The sequence below is a fragment of the Hypomesus transpacificus genome, chromosome 7 (assembly GCF_021917145.1).
Source record: "Hypomesus transpacificus isolate Combined female chromosome 7, fHypTra1, whole genome shotgun sequence".
Classification (NCBI taxonomy): domain Eukaryota; kingdom Metazoa; phylum Chordata; class Actinopteri; order Osmeriformes; family Osmeridae; genus Hypomesus; species Hypomesus transpacificus.
The window spans coordinates 1,712,144-1,731,469 of record NC_061066.1 but is presented as its reverse complement, the minus strand read 5'-3'; the positions used below and the strand labels follow the sequence as shown (position 1 = coordinate 1,731,469).

The following is a 19,326-nucleotide window of genomic DNA, read 5'->3' as shown; positions in this document are numbered from 1 at the left end:
ATATGAATGCAGAATCCTACTACATTGGATACTACATAGTTGTATGCTGCAATGAAAAGAAGATATCCAAAAGATATTTTCAGAATATGGGATTGCCAACATTTAAAAAAGTATTTTCATTCGACATGATCCCCATTCAAAATAGTATGCCGTGATAAATTACATCAACAGACATTATTGATGCGACTCTCCATTTGAGAATGTGTGATGATACTCCCACCTTGTGGTCGAACCTAAACCTCTACCTACATGCCTATATGATGCATTTAATTCATTGCATAATTACAACTTTATATAATATTTTGTGACGCATTTTGGGGGAAAACAGATTCCCATGTTAATCCAAACATCAAATTCTCAATTTTTAAATAGTAGCCTTCATATGAAGTTTGTGTAGTCATAGTATTTGAAATATGTAGGCCTAATTGTCATGCTCTCTAACCTAGTTGGGCCCATTTATCTTCGTAATTGACTGTTGAGGATTGTTTGCAGTTTTTATTGATTTACCAATGAAGGCTTTATACTAAATGAAATAATAGTAAACGTATACGGCGTTGTCTTTGGACTCATGTGAAACATTCGGATAATTAAATAATATATTTATATTTCAATCAAAATCTTCCAATTAACTATTTTGGAGACGCTACGAGCGGACTCGAACATGCGGCAAAACCTGCGCGGCATCCTCATAACCTTCTTCATGTGCTCATCCGGGTACTTCTCATATGTTGTCATGTTTTTGTTTTTTTTCCAAGATGAGACATCTTTCCTACTCCATAAATGTAACATGTTCTACGGTCAAAATAGGTAGTTTTCATCCCAACACAATTCAACCCAATTGAACAGATACATATATATATCATAATAAAGCGAATCTAATAAAAACAACCTTGGGAGTGTTTTCAAGAGGACATGAGGAAGATCCACGCTACAGAAACGTGACAGCGGAGGAACTACGTAAATAGAAATATGGGCCAATTGCAATGCTGTCTTCGAAGTGCGCACATAGTGGGTGGGATTATTGAAGAGGTGCGGTGAGGGTTACACTACTTACATGCCAGTGTCGATCATGCAACATAGGCCATAGACGATTCTCAAACATTCCAATTCTTAAACGGAGTCTACGATTTTTTAAAACGTGGATGTAACTGCAGTGAAGTTTTGTATTTGTCCACAGGATCAAGATAACTAATAGTCTGTAGGTTATATTTACATAACCACTTTTTTCCTTGATCGAAAGGAGCCACAAGACAAGCAACGGTCCCTATTACCTTAACAGCGAGTGCAAGCGGTGCTTTATTTATTAGAGAGTTACGGTATGTGGTTATATATTTGTTTTGCACATGTTGATATAGTATAGTGCAGTTTTAACCTCGTAAACATTTTATGAATAATTTCATTATTCAGAAAACAAGTTATACAACAACCAACTCTGTCGATTGTTTCCCAGCAAGCAAGGTCCTAAAGCCAGTCGAGTATCGCTTTGCAGTGCAGGAGAACGTGAGCTCTCTCTCGGCCAAATGGTTCAGCAGTCGCCAGTTTCCAAATTTTTCGAAATAATGGAAAATGTTTTATTAGAGCAAGGTTGATAAGTGGATTTTTCTGGTAATCTTTGCATTAGGCTAAGTTGATTTGAGTTAGATTTGCGTCTTCGAGTTTTGTTTTGTTTACATGAATTCGACGCCCAGAAGAACATCGCCACAAGTATCTGAATAAGACTTGACTAAAAAGACACTTGCAACTTAAAAGAACTCGTCCAGTTGAGTAATGGTCGTTAATACCATCCACTGGTTCAGGAAGGGCTTGAGGCTTCACGACAATCCCTCGCTTAAGAAGTCCATCCAGGGAGCGGACACAGTCCGCTGCGTGTACATCCTAGACCCTTGGTTTGCTGGATCGTCCAACGTTGGAATCAGCAGGTGGAGGTAAGACAGTTCGGCTTGCATTGAATCTAGTTGACTTGTTTTCTGTGTGTAAGATAATCATTTTAGTATGAAACATGTTATGTTTAGAGCGTGCGTGTCCCTTCTCGAATAGGCCTAAAGCGTGTTTGATGGCTGAATAATAATGAAACAATACAGTACTCAGTCAAAAATTTCAATATTTCATTTGAGATTTTATTCTAGAGTAAAGGCATAAGTTAACTATTTAACTGTGTCAGCTGAATGACAGAGTGCAGTAAATCAAGATTTGACCTAGTTTCCTGCAATGGTTGTGTATGGAGATCATACGTGAATCAGTTCTATTTGACTGAGGTCTGCGTGCGTGTATGTCTGTGAAATTGTGATTCAGAAATAGAGAGGCAATAACACAATTAAGCATATTGCCATACCTCTGATATACTTTGGTATAAAGTTAATTCAGAGAAGAGTTCCCAGCTGGTCACACATTGCTCTATCCATAATGTCAATGTTTGGGCTTTCGAAATGGTACAGTCCATTCAACTTTCACCTTCAAACTACTATTCAGACTATTATGGCTAAAACAAACAATCCTTTCATTGAAGTTGCTATCTACTTTGCCTCCACTAAAGTGCCTCCAGAAAATCCCAACTATGACAGCTTTAACTCTGAATCCCCAAAATAGAGGAGTCAGATGGCTAAGCGGTGAGAGAGTCGGGCTAGTAATCAGAAGGTTGCCGGATCGATTCCCCGCCGTGCCAAAATGACGTTGTGTCCTTGGGCAAGGCACTTCACCCTACTTGCCTCGGGGGGAATGTCCCTGTACTTACTGTCAGTTGCTCTGGATAAGAGCGTCTGCTAAATGACTAAATGTAAATGTAAAATGATATGGATACCAGCATCTAAATCCAGCATATTGTTTATCCAGCCTGGACACATGTCTTTTATGTCATGCTTTGTATTAAGGAGATCCAGTGCTGCCAGATCCCCCCCAAGGGGCCAGGCGGATTACTTCCTGGTGATATGTAATGTTGTCAGTAGACTTGACTTGTAGTTTGTATCCTGCAGTGGTTGATACACTAACCCAGCAGCCTCCATGTTATGTTCTGCGGTTTATGTAACGGCAGCCTGGAGTGAGTCCTCAGCGCTCACACGCTTAGCTTCAACGTGAACCGTTGATTACACATTTCTGTCTTTTCAACTTTCACTCTGTCTGTATCTCTCTATGTCTCTCTCCCTCTCTCTCCATCTCACTTCATCTGTCTGTGTATGCCCGTGGGCTCCTACAGACTTGAGTTCTGCTTGCATACACCAACACAGATGGATATCTGGGCACGGAGTAGCGATGAAGTGGATTCAGAACAGGCATGTGCCAAACATGAATATGAACAAATTATGCAACTGTGAAATCTCAAGTATAGATGAGACATTCAAGCTTTATCATCACCAAAGCAAACCTGAGTTGGTCTTTGTTTAGTAATAGTTAGCTGTACATCTACAGTTTGGTTTACACTCTAAGACCATACCATATTAAACCTTTTCACTTCTTACCATCTGGGTCATGCTTTGGCTTAATATAAGCCTCACATAGTATAGTATAAAGAGATTGAGCCTAATTAAATGTTAGAAATCAGGGGTCAATAAAACTCACTCAAAGGTTGGTCAGTGTGTCAGTACATATACACACACACATACAATTCTCTTTATGTCACCTTGATTTACTCCCAACCCCCCAGTTGCTTATCTAACAGATACCCAAGATCCTTAAATTCCACTCCAACACTGCCCTCTTATATCACTTTGAAAAATATCCGAAACATGTGCTTCTCGGTTTTGGTTCAGTTGAAGCAGATTGCACTGGCAGTGCCTGCCCATAAGATATAATGAGGTTCTGAGCCAGACATTGTATTTATCCACTTAAATATTTGTTTTAGACATTTAGATGGGGATTAAACCAGGGATCCTGGGATCTCTCAATCTGCGTACCTGTCCCATGCCTGCATCTGATGTTACCCTGATCCAACCCAGTCACACCCTGTCACTGTATGTGGGTCAGTTGTTCTGGGTTTGGATTTGGACTGCCAGCCCTACTCCCAGGCTGAGGAAGGGAACCTGGTAGTGGTGACTGACCCAGTTATGGCCTGGGAGGTTCACCTGGGAGCTCAGATGGGATTTGCACTCTGGGGTAATTGCCCTCATTGCCAGGCGTGTGAGGCGTGGGACTTTCTCTGAGAGACGCTGTCAGTCTCAGCGAGTGGAAGAATAATGACCGAGTCCAAGAGAGACATCTCCTACATCTCCATTATGCATCATTTGATGCTATTCAAAATGAGCTGGAGCATTCAGTTCCCTACGTGGAATCATTCCTAGAAACAGTGCGGATGTTTAAATGCAGTCAACCTTAATGAATATCATTAAGCATTGGGCTAACACACAGGTGTGTCAAACAGTGAAAAGTCTCTTCACTGCTGTCAATATTGTTACATATTTATCATATTTGTCTGTTGCTTTGTTCAGAAATGGATGCCTCAACCCTCATTGATTTCTCTCTGAGGGATTTTCCATGACATCATGTGGTGTTGGCAAACCTAATGCGGGATACGTAGAACGAGGGCATATGATTGGATATACTGAGCTGCCCTGCCCACTCTCTGGCCGGTACCTATGGCAACAACAACACAGGATTCACACTATTACTGCAGCTCTGCTACAGGTGTGCATGTGCATTTGTGTGTGGGTGTTTGTGTTGTCTTGGTGCTTAAGACTAGTCTTAAAGCTGCAGTTGATTCTGAAATCCTTATGGAGACAGCAACAGTCTTTTGCATTAACATGAAATCCGGTTCTTTATGTTAGAAGACGGGGATTAAACGGTTGGCAGTTCATCCCATTGTGACGTCATAACTACGTTGCCTGTCAGGTTGACTGGCCGCGAACTGGAAGCCTGTCACACATTGTCACCACGAAAAGGAATAAGTCCCCGTTCATTGTGCTTTGGTTGTCACTCACTCACTGACCCGTGTTTCCACTGTCATTGACGAGACCAAGAGTAATTGACGAGTTATTGTTTTTCACTGGACACGAGATCAACAGACCCACTGTCAGTGGCTCTACATCATAGGACTAGGAGGATGTCCTCAGGGAGTGCTTAGGCTGTGATGACTGAATCAACTGCACATTACAGTTTAAATAGGGAAAACGGGGGGGGGGGGGGTTTAGAAGTGCGTAGTTCTCACAGTATTTTGGTGCTTAGATCAAGGAACGTGTATTTCATTGGGCACACTGCATGAAATCTAACCTAATGGAGTGAAAGGGGCACAGCCTCTTGTTCCATTTAGATTATTGCCCTGTCATTTCTGGGATCCATTTAGGATTTTATTGTTTTATTAGAAATTAAAGAAATGAACGAGTTATATATATATAATAAATCAACGTATCAGTCGTTATGCAGCCATTACACAGTCACATGGGATTTTGCATGCTGGTCTTGGAACACAGAAATAGATGCTTGGGGGTTATGTTACATGGATTGGAGACCTGAGTGGTTCCTCTCATGGTCGTTGAATAAACCATGTGTAATGCTGTGTGATTCACTTTTAGTGTAACAGTTGTTCATGTCATGCTTATATAAACAGCACAAGGACTTAAGTTTAATGTTATTCATTGAATACATTTTTAATAAGCCTTAAGGCATGCCATCCTATTAGACCACATGAAACATGTGGTCTAATATGACTGAAGTTGAAGGAACCTTTTTAGGCTCTTTAATTACATAGGGGCTAGAGTAGTTAAGATAACTAGAAAATATATTCCTGGCTTTGTTGTTGCTTGGCACATTTGCTATTTAATGAAATGATTTACTTGAACAAATAGATATGGGAGTTGGAAAATAAAATGACATCTTCGTACAACTTTTTATGAGACGCCCAAATAATACACTGAAATAATACTTATTGGGTACTTCTAACCTGTAGTTATTGCAGTTACTCTGTGTGCATGAGACCAATATTTGCTCTCAAACAACTTTACAACAAAATCGTAGTATCCTTGCGCCCTCTGCAGGCCGATGTTCTGTAGCTGCGAACATTCCTGGTGCTTCTGACCTCAACCTTGAATTCTTACATAAGTCTCAAGGCGTCATGGCGGGAACAGGGTTTCAGGGTCAGGACTGTGTCAAAGGAACCGATCTCAAACCTCTATCTTGCCACGTTCTGTGTGATATTCTGACTGAATTATATTAGGAGTCATATGCCACACAATGCAATGTTTAAATCACAGCATTTATTTATAAAACCTATTTTTTAGAGACTTAACGGATTTATAGAATCAAAGGATTCAAAACCCCTGCAAGATTCCCTACACCAATAACAAGACGGTGATAAAAATCAAGAACATTTTGAAGCAGCATGTTGTATTTGTTCTATAAATCCAAAAAATAGAATTAGACTTAATCTTATGTAAGACGGTCAACTTGATTCAGAAGCAGAAACCAGCTAACATAAACACGTGGGCTTATAGAGTTATGCACACACACCACCATGAACTTGAGTGAGTCCAGTTGTTTAATTTTACTCTGAGCACGTACTATAATCTCCAAATTCTATACCCAGGTATTTGCTGCCCCCTGGTGCTTGAAGTTCATACCGTAGTGCAACTTCACGAGACTGGCCTGGGAGAACCAGAGCTATAGAGAGAATGTATAGAGAGAATACTTCTGTGGTTCTGGTGAGAGCATTCCATCTACTTGTGTGACCCTAACCGAAGTCAAACTATCCAAGTCCACTATTACATTATGTAAGATAATAGGCTTCAATACTTTCATGATCTGTCCATACAGTGACTATTCTTAGCACGCCTGCTCTTACAGTGCCGTCACTTTGTCCTCCTCCTGGGATGGAAAGGACAGGCGTCTGGGAGCAATTAAACTGCCTTTACTGACTGGCTAGTGGCTACCATGCAGGGGAGGTCTCCTAGAACATATAAGCCCTAATAGACGGATGAATGGTTTGGTGATTATCTCTAGAGCATTGTTAATGTATTTTTGTCTTCAGAGACAGGAGTTGAAGCTCATTGGTCCAAGGTTTTCCATTCATAATTAAAGTGATGACCTTATCAACCGCACAATCAGAGGTGGTTAAGATTATTGGCCTCATGGTTAGGCTGCATTTATATTTAATATGAGCCTAATATCTCTCTCCATCTGTCTATCTAAGGTTTCTACTGCAGTGTTTGGAGGATCTGGATGCCAGCCTCCGAAAGCTCAACTCTCGTCTGTTTGTCATTCGAGGACAGCCCACTGATGTCTTCCCACGACTCTTCAAGGTACACTGAGTTTTGATCAATCTGACCACAGTAATACGCAACAAGTACATTGAAGGTCAAAACTATTATTGAGAATAACCTATGTCTAAACAAGACCTTTCTTCTACGTATTCAACTCCATCATACTAAATATTTGTCAGTATATCTCAACGAATTTATACGACTATGCATTATTGTGTATTAAACCTTGTGCTGCCTTTGGGTCACATGACCCAAAGGTTCATAACGAAACATTGTTGTGTTTGCCCAATTTATCCCAATACAAAAACAAATACAAATAAATGTATTTTAACTTTCGCAATGTGGGGGGTCTGAGACAGCCCGACGGTTAAAAGAAAATACTTCACTTTGTTTTTATATGCGGTAAAGTTGTCGCAATACGACAATGGGTTATAATGACTGATGGGTCAGAATGATCCGAAGAGAACAGAAGGGTTAACAAAGTTTCATGGTTTGTTTTTTAACCTCTCCCAGGAGTGGAATATCTCTCGTCTGTCGTACGAGTACGACTCTGAGCCTTTTGGGAAGGAGCGAGATGCGGCCATCAAGAAGCTGGCCAGCGAGGCTGAGGTGGAGGTCACAGTCTGCATCTCCCACACACTCTACGACCTGGACAAGTGAGTGGTGACACACACACATACACATGCACACACACATGCCCACACAGACAGACAAACATAAAGACTCATACACATACAAACATCACACACACATGAACAAGCACCACAAACACCATATGCACACAAAGTACACCACACACACATAGACACACTCTCTAAACCCCACTCTCTCTCTCTCTCTCTCTCTCTCTCTCTCTCTCTCTCTCTCTCTCTCTCTCTCTCTCTCTCTCTCTCTCTCTCTCTCTCTCTCTCTCTCTCTCTCTCTCTCTCTCTCTCTCTCTCTCTCTCTCTCTCTCTCTCTCTCTCTCTCTCTCTCTCTCTCTCTCTGTGTCTGTCTCTCTGTCTCTGTCTTTCTCTCTCTCTTTCTCTAGGATCATAGAGTTGAATGGAGGCCAGTCCCCCCTCACGTACAAGCGTTTCCAGACCCTGATCAGCAGGATGGATGCTGTGGAGATGCCAGTAGAGGCCATCACTGCTGAGGTGATGGGGAAGTGCACGACGCCGCTCTCTGACGACCACGACGACAAGTTTGGAGTTCCGTCCTTGGAGGAGCTAGGTGAGTCTGGCAATATTGATGAAGGTTATAAGAATATCAGCAGTAGTGTAGGATGATTGGAAATATAAGTTCAAGGATGGCTTATTATAAATTCAAAGTCAATTGACTTTATTAATCTCTGAGGAAATTCTAGATATTTAGACCGCTTCTTGACCAGAAAGATATTTTTGTTTGATAATTAAGTTAAGTTATTTGCACAATCTGAGTTTGCGAAACAGGTGGGTGTATGCTTACATCCATGTGCTTGTATAGGCTTCGACACCGAGGGTCTGTCCTCTGCTGTGTGGCCTGGAGGAGAGACTGAGGCCCTTACCAGACTAGAGAGGCACCTGGAGAGGAAGGTGAGTTACGCACTCACATCCACACCCACACACTCCCCCCTCCACACACAGTACGAAACCTTTAAAAACATCTACCTATTCATTGTTATCTGTATACCATTGTACATGTTTGGATGGATCCCCGCAATGTGTCCTTTAAAGAAACTCTGAAATGTGGAAAAGTAACTGTGATGAGAGATCCCTCCTGCAGGAACATTCTTACAGCAACATTAACACAGCAGACTCCCTCTCTGTCCTCATGCTCTCCTACCGAAACGCCAATTCACCTCCTAACTAGATTCACAACCCACATGTTTCCATGTAATGTTCCAATCTCTCCTGGAAAACATGGGTTATATAAGTCCTGAAATGGGAACAAGGTGTAACACTACACATTAAAACTGTACCATTTCTGTCTGTAAGATACAAAATAATATAGTGTACTGATTGTGTCAACCAGTATTCCTAAAATGGCTGACCTTGATCAAAGTTGATTTGTCGACTAGAATTAACCCTAACGACAGTTTTGGAAGCCAGGCCACAATGTATTTACGACATGATCTTATGTTGCTGTTCATCTCAAACTTATCTGCTGCTTTCAGGCATGGGTGGCCAACTTTGAGCGGCCAAGAATGAACGCCAACTCCTTACTGGCGAGTCCAACAGGCCTCAGCCCCTACCTGCGCTTTGGCTGCCTATCCTGTCGGCTCTTCTACTTCAAACTCACAGATCTCTACAGGAAGGTACGTACAGGCCTTAGTCAGCATTCTTTATACAGTCTTCAACTACAAATCATTTTGTTCACAGTCCATTACATATCTATTAAGTGTAAAAGGCATCAGGAAATGTACTTTATAATAGCAACGTCAGACTTCTGTTGCATAAGTGACAAGATATGATGTATATGAATTTGATTTCTAGCATGCTGCAACAAACAAACGTGCTAACTGAGATGATGGCCTGATGACAAATGCTCTTCCTCCCAGGTCAAGAAGAACAGCACCCCACCCCTCTCCCTGTACGGCCAGCTGCTGTGGCGGGAGTTCTTCTACACGGCCGCCACCAACAACCCCTGCTTCGACAAGATGGAGGGCAACCCCATATGCGTCCAGATCCCTTGGGACCGCAACCCCGAGGCCCTGGCCAAGTGGGCGGAAGGCCGGACGGGCTTCCCCTGGATCGACGCCATCATGACCCAGCTGAGGCAGGAGGGATGGATCCACCACCTGGCCCGGCACGCCGTCGCCTGCTTCCTGACCCGCGGAGACCTGTGGATCAGCTGGGAGGAGGGCATGAAGGTACAGGGAGTCACACAGCTCACTCTGCACAAGAGACAAGCGACTTATATTAATAATAATTCATGATAGTATAGTATTAAACAATTGGATATACAATTTTAAATTATTGTATTACCCTGTATCTATAGAATGTTGTCAGGTACCTCAAGGCTTAGTTACTAAGCTGTGTGTGTGTGCAGGTGTTTGAGGAGCTGCTGCTGGATGCAGACTGGAGCGTGAACTCTGGCAGCTGGATGTGGCTCTCCTGCAGCTCCTTCTTCCAGCAGTTCTTCCACTGCTATTGCCCCGTGGGCTTCGGCCGGCGCACAGACCCCAACGGAGACTACATCAGGTGACCACCCCGTCTGCTTTCACGGGGGTATGTTTGCTATTTCTGCTGTGTTCATGTTCTAACTGACATGGGATGGTGTTCCCCTCAGACGCTACCTGCCCATACTCAGAGGATTCCCAGCCAAGTACATCTACGACCCGTGGAACGCACCGGAGAGTGTGCAGAAAGTGGCCAAGTGTGTGATCGGGGTGCACTACCCCAAGCCCATGGTGAACCATGCCGAGGCCAGCCGCCTCAACATAGAGAGGATGAAACAGATCTACCAGCAGCTGTCCTGCTACAGAGGCCTGGGTAAGGAGGAGGAGAGGAGAAAACGGCATGTTAGCACAGCGTCATGCCTGTTCTTGATACATGTTAATTCAGTAATACATGTCATACACCTTCATATTTGACTGGAACAGAAAGTAATATCATTGAAGTATCACATACTATGTCAAGCGCTTTGCTGACTCTGTCATTTCTTTGTTTCCAGGCCTGCTGGCTACTGTCCCGTCTAACGGTAACGGCGAGGGGTCCTCGGGCATGATGGGGTTCTCCTCTCGAGATGACACACATGAGGCCACCGTTCAATCTGGTGAGTACCCCCACACACACACAACCTCCTACCTTCCCTATATCATAATAATGCATAAATATACAGCACATGCGTACATTATATACAAACATATGTTCTTGTTTTGTACCTCAGTTAAGACATACAGTAATATCAAGGCGGAGATAAGACTTTTGCATGAAAGTGTCACATTGTTGCTCATCTGCTGTTAGCTTTAACCTGTTACTATTCTGCAGTTTACATCTGCTGCTGTTATTCCTCCACATTCAATACTATCGAAAACGTACCCGCGACTCCCCGATCAAAGCAGAGATTTGACGTTTGCTTGTTCCTTCAGGATACCAGATGCAAGTTCAGTCCCATGGGGATTGGCACAGCGGGGCCATGCTGTTCTCCCAGGGCAAAGCCCACAGCAGCGTCAACACGCAGCATCAAGGTGAGCCCTTACACCCTGCTCTGTCATCTAATCATTCGAATAATAGATCTACCCCACGCTCATCTCCTCAGACTTGTCTCCAATTACACAAAGTCTCAGCCACCTGTCCTACATCACACTCTAAGACGTCATACTCACTCTGATAATCTGTTCATCAGCATTTGGTCCAGTCTACCACATACAACACACGTCCATCCCCCTCACCCCTGGTTCTTTCTCTTGACAGGTTTTGCTGGGAGCAGCAGTAGCATGGTGTTTTACGGCCAGGGCACCCAGCACATGGCAGGCCCAGCAGTGCTGCAAGGTGAGGCCCGGTTTGCCACTGCTCCATGGGAGTTCTGTTCAGTTTCTACTCTACAGACTATACTATACAGACAATTATGTCATAATTGGAGATGTAAAAACAACCCTCACATTACATACATACACACACACATACATACCACAGTTAAAACATCTTAGGATCATGGCAGAGATGAGAGACAAGCACGAAACTCTGTTTGTGTCCTTTCATTTGCTGTAGCTGTGTCCTAACCGTCACTATTCTCTAGTTGACATCTGCTGTTCCTCCTTCTGTTCCAGGGCACGGACTGCACAGCGCTCTGACCAGTGGGAAACGCCACAGCGAGGACTCTGGCTACGGCACCGGCTCCAAGCTCCAGAAACAGAGCGCCCTCTAGAGAGGTGATAACAGAATTACAGATACCTACACAAATGAGTCTGTTGCTCTGTATGCTGTTATGTTAAGAGAGGTACATTAAACTTGTGTATTCAAATGTTTGTTTTTATTAGGTTGAACTTAACAATCACAACACTCATAGTGGCCTAGTACACCCTCTGCTTTGCAATGCAAACGTGTTCTGCAAGGTGTTAATCAAGATGTGGTTTGCTACCAGTTAACATTCTGAGAAAAGGTGTGTTGTTGTTTTACCTGTAATTTGAAACTCTTACTCTTGAAACTCTTATTTTCATTTCACAGGGGTGTGTTCCGACTTTCAACCCCTAGTGACTGGTAAACAGCGTACCTGGAGGACACAAAATGGACTGTAAGACAGACAACAGACTTTCTGTATACCTGTAACAGAATGGAACACACACTTCCAGAAAGAGCACTGTATCCCATCTTCAAGCAAACACGTTTGTCAAGGCTTGGGACTGTATGTTATCACACAGACTTACAAACTTTACAATATTTCAGCGGTGTTCCGGCACTGTGACTGAATAAACCTACTGTAACATTCTACATTATCAACAGCGTTGGGATGTTACAGTTTTTCTGGGACAACATCTTTGTGTACATAATGAATTTGATGATTTCTGCTCACATGCATCCTGTATATTTGATATTGTGTTTCTTTCTTATGTAGTCATAGACCCATTGATATATTTTTTATATAAATAATCATTGTGGACTGATTTCTGTTCTTTATGAAAAGTTTGATAAAAGTGTAAGCATTTATAGACTGTCTAGATGGTGACATTTTTTTTGAAAGCTCTCTTCAGCCTATTCTTTCCCTGTTGGTGTTGTTCCTTTAACCTCGCTGTCCCTCTCTTACTTTTCCTAATATCTGCTTTTCACACATCTGTCACTTCTCTCTTGTTCCTAAATCCTGTCTCATATTTATTCAGGAGTCAAATCCTGTGCCCATATTTCTGGTCATTGAGGACTGGTGAAACGTAGAGCTTCTGGTCTGTTTTCTCTTCCGTGTAATAACCCTTGTGTACCACACCAGAGAATCTTGCTTCACGTAAAAAATAGTTGTTCTTTTACGATGTGCTTGTTTAATAAAAAAATGTGAATATACATATGACTCGCGTTTTATCTAAAATAAATTGTCACTTTAAACAAAATCCTATGAATATTTATCTACAAAGTCAGTGCCAAGATTATTTGTATTCAGGTTGAACAACTTTTAAAACACTTCCTCCAAAACACTAGAAATAGTTTTCATTCTAGCAGACTTGCATGTTGACAGCTACACAGACACACTTGCTGATGCAAAAGTTATATTTTGTTATTTTGGGAGTTTCAACTATGAAGTGGATTTGGATGATTCTGTTGTGCATAAGTCTTTTGATATCAGCAGCAGAAAGTGGTAAGCTGTCCATTTAACTAATATTGTGTTTTTCATCTTAAATTACTGTAAACTCTTGTGATTAATCCTAAATATTGCATTTCACATTCAGAAGTCCACACTTTGGAGTTCTTATCAATAATGTTTTCAAAGCCTGGAAACCAATCCCAATACCAGCAAGTGATCATGTTTGACGGGATTTCTATCTCTCACTGTGAGACTGCCAATTCTGGTGAAGAGCTCAGACGAACCTTTGAAGACAATCAACCATCTTTCAACTTGAAATTGCAAGAGAGCATCCAAGACTGTTCTAATGAAGTTTGGGACTTTAGGAATTCATTTATGGAAATATCTCATTTAACCAACATGGGAGTGGGTGAGCTGTTTGAACTCTCTATTTTAAATATTGTGTACAGTATTGCTGCGAGGTGGCAGGATATGTCTAAAGCCAATGTTGGTTTAACTTCATGTTTACCCAAAAATCTATCTATTTTCGAAGAATTTCATTATATTACCATTTATTTATTATTATTTACCCTTCCCAGATTTAATCCAGAGACGAAGTGGCTGCACCTACTCATCAGACCAAGAGTCCAACTCTACATTTGATAACTGGGGTGTCAATGGAACAGACTTCCTATCCTTCGATTCCAACTCACGGACATGGAAATCAGAATCTCCACTGGCAGTTCCCATAGAACGGAAATGGAATTCAGGAGATATTCATAAAAACAAACTAGTTTGGTTTCTGAAGGATGATTGTCCTTCGTTACTTGTGCTTATTCTGAAGAGAAGACAAGAAATGATTGCTACTAATACAGGTGTCTTATTTAATACATTACATGTCAAAACAAAAAATAAGAATCTAATGTTTAAATTTTACTGGATCATTTGTTCTTTGATTTTCTCCAGACATAAACATCTTTGGTAAACCATTTCCTCAAAATGACAGAGTGTCTCTCAGGTGTCATGTTACAAGCACTGACCTCTCAATACAGAAGGTCCTGTTGACCAGAAATGGGTCTGTGATGGATCAGGTGAGAACCGTTGGACCTTTGCACTTAGGAAAAGGATCAATCCTGATAAGAGTGACTATGGAGCTCTTAAACGACAAATACATGAAGACATGGAGCTACCGTTGTGAAGTCCATACCATTAAGAACATCATCTCTGTTTTGTGGGGTGAGATGTTTGAAAAAATACATTGTAGTGAATACATTGGTATCTTCAGATCTCTGTCCTTTTATGACCCTGAAAATGTTTCCTTCAAAAATGAAGATGGACTTTTCTTGGATTAATGTGGATCTTTTTTACAGATGGTCTCACTCTTGATCATGGAGACATTAGTCCACCAGGAAACACATTTTCAGAGTGGAAGGAGTTTACTTTAAAACTCATCGTAATCATCTGTGTTGTGATTCTGGCTCTGGTCTACTTTGTGGTTAAGCATGGTGAGAACATCTTATACAAATATTAATTCATAGATTTCCTAGTTTGCAACTTTATTAAAACTATATATTCAACATTGATTTCTTTCTGATCCCTCTCAACAGTCATATGCAAAAAGCAAAGGATTGAACCCAGGGTTGATTTTGAGTTGCACAGGTTGACTGCAGATCACATATCACCTGAGCTCAAGTCAGTTCTTGCTTCTATGATTTATGGTTCTAACATACCGGAGAAATACAAGGATAATGAAAAGCTTTTGAAGGAAACAATTGCACTAGAAGACAAAGAAAAGTATGATTTAGAATTCTATGGGAAAAGACGTGCGGAATGAAAGTCCTGTAAATGTGGAAACAGTCTGCTAGTACAGTCACTATGAAACAGGGATCACCATCACATACTGATATGAATCATGTAAAAAATAATATATATAAGAAAGCAATGAGGATCTTATTGTCATCGTTTACTCAATGTTTTTGGAATAAGATATAATTGTGCATGGTCTTATTCCAGAGGGTTTAATTGTTCAGTTCATAGGCATAACAAATTATGGCAATTGTATCATTTCCTTACCTTTTGTGGAATTCAGCCTATTCCTAATAACCTGTTTAGGCCTACTGTACTGCCTAAATGTACTGTTTTATAATACGTGAAAGCATGGGACATTACAATAAACTGGAATCCAACATCCTTTTATTTACAACAAAGTCTCCAATAGTGTAGCACTCTAGATCTTCTGCACTGTTCCTGTTTGGATACAATCTTCAGTTGGCAGATATCAGTCAACTTCATACACAACCATTAGGTGCAGGAGACATTGTTTTATGTGCTGTGACAACTCAAATTATCTTCAAGTTGTTGCTAATATTAGAGGAGTAAATAAAACCTCCAAAGAATGCTATAACATTCTCCTAACAAAGCCTCACTGATCTATGTCACTGCAGACCATTCGGTCTACATATTAACAATTTTGTTTCACTGTAAAACCCGGAACACCAAAACTCCTGTTAAATAGCTACAGTGCAGTGCAACAGTTAGTTAGCCGATATGGTCAGTTTTACATTCACTCTTCAGCAGATCTAAGAGGAGCAACAGGGTTGAAGAGAGGCCTTTGTTGCCTGAGATGCAGTTTGCTGTAGCTCATCTCAAAGTCCTTCTTTGTACCGACAAAAACGTCCAGGCTGCCACCCCTCACGTCATACCCGTAGGACCCAAGCTTCTGGATACGGTACAGAACGATCTGCGGGGTGAGCTCCAGCACGTTGGGTGTCTCCTTCACTTGCTCCATGCTCACCCCCACATCCAGCAGTCCCTGCAGGCGACCCGCCAAGGTGGGCACGGAGTAGTACAGGAGCGCGGGGCAGCGCAGCACCGTCACCCTTAGCTCCACGTGGGAGAGCTGTAGCGCCCCCTGAGTGTAGTCCAGCGCCTGGCGCATGGCTGCCGGCTGGAGCTCTGCGATGGAGGCCCGGAGGCTGGACACCAGTCTGAGGAGCTCCTCTGTGGAGAAGCCCTGCTCCCTCAGGAAGCCCAGGCTGTCCCTCCAGGCCTCGGCAGGACGCAACAGGATGTAGGGGTTCTGGCTCAGCAGCTTCTGGAGCCAGACCCGCAGGTTGCCCTCGTCCCCTCCCAGGTCCAGGTAGGTGTCCCGCAGCGTGTTGATCACTTCCTGGTTGCATTCCACAGGTCGGCTAAAGCTCTGGGGGGCACTGGCCATCAGCTTGCCGATGATTCGCTTGCTGAGGCGAAGGCTCTGGAAGTATTGGATGTTGGCCCGCTGGTTGGTGTGGTGAGTCAGTGTAAAGAAAGAGGCAGGAAACTTTTCGATGATTCCCACCAGTTTGCGGCGGTTGGGGCACACGGTGGCCCACAGGTCCCGCTGGGCAGCAACGTCCACTGGCCGACACAGAACCGCTTCGGGGTGGGTCTCCAGTACCGTGGCGATAACGGCAGTGTCGGCCCCCATGTCTCTCAGCAAGTCGGCTGTCTCGCATACGTACGCCAGGTTCTCTGACAGGACCCAACCCTTGAACTTGCGCACCTTGCGGATGTCCACTGACAGGTTGTAGAGTGAGTCCACTGTCTGTTGATTCTCGGGGCGCTTGCTGGTCAGGGTTGAAGAGGGAGCCCCGCTAGGAGAGTTGAAGACCCTCATCCTCTGGCAGTACACACATAAGGAGGCAGTTGTGGCACGGAACATTGTTGAGCTGCTGGATTCACAGAATACGTGACCTTTGAGAGATGTACATTCACGTTAAAGATTTATTTCTACAAATGCATAGCTGTTGTCTTTAAAATGTCTAAATGTATGACTGCAAAAGGGTTAGCAAAATAAACATAACTAAATCAAGTATAACATGTTTGAGGTGGCCAATTGTACCAGGGTGAGCAACAAGGGCTTTGGTTTGGTCTCAGCTTTGGTAGGGACTAAAATATTGCGCTAAAATATTGGTGAGGAAAATGTTGTCATCTTAAAATATTGGTGGGGACTTGTCCCTAGCGTCCCCCCCTAAACCTACGCCATGGATCAAGTCATGGGCATAGAGTTGGGAACACCGTGTACCAAAGCTCCACTATGCACCAATGTAACATTCCACGAACAAACATACGATATTCTCAGGCTACAGACACATGCATGTTGTTGTTGTTGATTTATATAACCGTCATAAGACATTAAACTACTAAAGCGATTCAAAACTAAAAGCTATTTATTTTTTCACCTAAAAAAAACATACATATTAAGCAGACGACCTTGGCTACAATCAAAACATTACGTCCTACTTATACCTTGCATAATTCACAAGTAAACTGAATAGAATAGTTTACCTGGTTTTAAACAAATGATCTGTCAATCTGTAGGCTACATTTGTGTGCTGTTACATACCCGAGGACAGAAACAGTCCATGCCACACGGCTTTCGTAACAGCATTTTCATTTAAATTACAGGGTATCCACAAATGCGCAGTTTATTTATTTTAACCAATAGAGTAAGCCTAGCAAGCAAACACCGCCCATGCGGAGAAATCTTTGAAAATCAAACGTACCGTATACCGTCCTACACGTGCACCGCTTCTGTGTGACATCACATGGACACTGTGGTGACCTAGCTGCTTATGAGTTGCTATGACTTGGCAAAATGATATAACATCTAAATACATGTATTTTATGACGTACAATACGGCCGAAATAGGTATAAGAGAACGCTATTATTGTATAGACAGGGTTCTAGTGAGGATCTAAAAGACAGGGTGAGTGGTGTTGACGAGGAGTGAGAGGAGACACTTGGTTGCATTGCATTGTTAAAGAAGAGAGTATACTTTCCCAATCAGCATTTAATGCACAGTAAATGTGTTGCTATCGTGTATTTTGACCAGATGAGGGCACTATCTCCCGTCTTTTTAGAGAACAACTTGACTTGATCATAAACTGATGGAATCACAGGTTGGGTTGTCTCAATTGGAGCAGATTATAAAAATCCATCACATGATCTTGTATGGAATATTTCAATGTAACTTTACAGTACAATCACAGAGGAAGTAGTTTTAATATTTAATATATAAGAAGTATTTGTTTAAGAATCAATGGCTTAATCAAAGAGCAAGGGGCATAGGTTTGTTTTCAAATGTGGGCGGGTTCAGCAGTTTTTCATAAATATAATATAATATAATATTGTATAATATATGACATACAATAAAATAAAGTATATCATTTTCTTAATAAAAACTGTGTGAAGAAGGGGACAGATTGGCCTTTTGCAAGAAGTGGGCGGGAGGGACATGAAACCTATGCCCCTGCAAAGAGCTACATATGACATGAGGTGGGGCTACATGGGGGGAGTTCAACAGTGCAGGTCATTTGAAGCTTCTGTGCTTCTATTTATGGACATTTGTTTCGTCCCAACTGTGTAATCTTTATTAAAGTTAGACCACCTGTTAGCCACATGTTATGGATTGCTAGGGCTGTGTTGAGTGCTGTAGGGCTGTACTTCTTGGTTCAACAAAATACAGCCTACTGTATCCGTACCACCAACTACTGTGGAAATAATTGTAAACCTTGGGCTTCAGTAGTGTGTGTTGAAATCTGTGGATGCGTGTCCTGTTACGTTACTAAAAGTCTGTAGAATGGTAGCATTCAATATTATGGCACATGGTTGGGATTTTGTTGGATGTCTAATGCTGTTTGCAGGAGAATTACATTGTGTACATTGTTTCCTTTAGTATTTGAGAATCTTGACATCTTCTTTCCAACCTCCCATTGGTAAACAGCCACAGCCTGGTTTTAAAGGAAAACTCTTCCCCCCTAGATGACTCAATGTTTAAAAATGGCCTCTGTTTCCTAAACAGGATTGTTTTACACTGAAAAGTTCACAAGAATTCCCCAAGTTCATTAGCCGCAGACACCACACAGCACCTGTTTGTCAATTATCCATGCAGGAAAACAGCAATTTTCCATTTGAGTGTCTGCAACTCAA

General features: G+C 42.2%; 3 protein-coding genes across 11 annotated transcripts; 2 read left to right on the top strand and 1 right to left on the bottom strand.

Annotated features, from left to right (window-relative positions):
• Positions 1-1,004: 1,004 nt before the first annotated feature.
• Positions 1,005-13,138, top strand: cry1a (cryptochrome circadian regulator 1a). The gene is made up of 14 exons (XM_047023094.1): positions 1,005-1,925; positions 7,112-7,220; positions 7,695-7,837; positions 8,212-8,396; positions 8,649-8,737; positions 9,319-9,459; positions 9,703-10,014; positions 10,194-10,345; positions 10,434-10,636; positions 10,818-10,919; positions 11,236-11,334; positions 11,561-11,638; positions 11,917-12,018; positions 12,314-13,138. Exons 1-13 carry the CDS (start codon positions 1,768-1,770, stop codon positions 12,012-12,014), a joined length of 1,869 nt encoding a protein of 622 aa, XP_046879050.1. The 5' UTR covers positions 1,005-1,767; the 3' UTR covers positions 12,015-12,018; positions 12,314-13,138.
• Positions 13,139-13,292: 154 nt separating this feature from the next.
• LOC124469721 lies at positions 13,293-15,556 on the top strand. Its single transcript, XM_047023183.1, has 6 exons — positions 13,293-13,430; positions 13,522-13,785; positions 13,955-14,230; positions 14,322-14,591; positions 14,726-14,860; positions 14,963-15,556. Exons 1-6 carry the CDS (start codon positions 13,301-13,303, stop codon positions 15,187-15,189), a joined length of 1,302 nt encoding a protein of 433 aa, XP_046879139.1. The 5' UTR covers positions 13,293-13,300; the 3' UTR covers positions 15,190-15,556.
• Positions 15,557-15,785: 229 nt separating this feature from the next.
• LOC124469722 (transcription termination factor 2, mitochondrial-like) lies at positions 15,786-17,978 on the bottom strand. Of its 9 annotated transcripts, none has more exons than XM_047023186.1 (2): positions 17,900-17,978; positions 15,786-17,087 (listed from the first exon to the last, which is right to left on the bottom strand). In XM_047023186.1, the coding sequence occupies exon 2, from the start codon at positions 17,053-17,055 to the stop codon at positions 15,919-15,921; it is 1,137 nt and encodes a 378-aa protein (XP_046879142.1). In that variant the 5' UTR covers positions 17,056-17,087; positions 17,900-17,978; the 3' UTR covers positions 15,786-15,918. The 9 variants fall into 9 exon arrangements, with proteins under 9 accessions (XP_046879142.1, XP_046879146.1, XP_046879148.1 ...); XM_047023190.1 differs by having other exon boundaries at positions 15,786-17,065; positions 17,900-17,969; XM_047023192.1 differs by having other exon boundaries at positions 15,786-17,062; positions 17,900-17,918.
• Positions 17,979-19,326: the final 1,348 nt, after the last annotated feature.

Bases quoted from the DNA above. Each gene is read 5' to 3' on its own strand.
- LOC124469722 (XM_047023186.1), bottom strand. From the start codon at position 17,055: ATGTTCCGTGCCACAACTGCCTCCTTATGTGTGTACTGCCAGAGGATG.
- cry1a (XM_047023094.1), top strand. From the start codon at position 1,768: ATGGTCGTTAATACCATCCACTGGTTCAGGAAGGGCTTGAGGCTTCAC. The intron at 7,221-7,694 runs GTACACTGAGTT...AACCTCTCCCAG, and splicing joins TCTTCCCACGACTCTTCAAG to GAGTGGAATATCTCTCGTCT. The intron at 11,335-11,560 runs GTGAGCCCTTAC...TTCTCTTGACAG, and splicing joins CGTCAACACGCAGCATCAAG to GTTTTGCTGGGAGCAGCAGT.
- LOC124469721 (XM_047023183.1), top strand. From the start codon at position 13,301: ATGTTGACAGCTACACAGACACACTTGCTGATGCAAAAGTTATATTTT. The intron at 14,231-14,321 runs GTGTCTTATTTA...GATTTTCTCCAG, and splicing joins AATGATTGCTACTAATACAG to ACATAAACATCTTTGGTAAA. The intron at 14,592-14,725 runs GTGAGATGTTTG...TCTTTTTTACAG, and splicing joins CATCATCTCTGTTTTGTGGG to ATGGTCTCACTCTTGATCAT.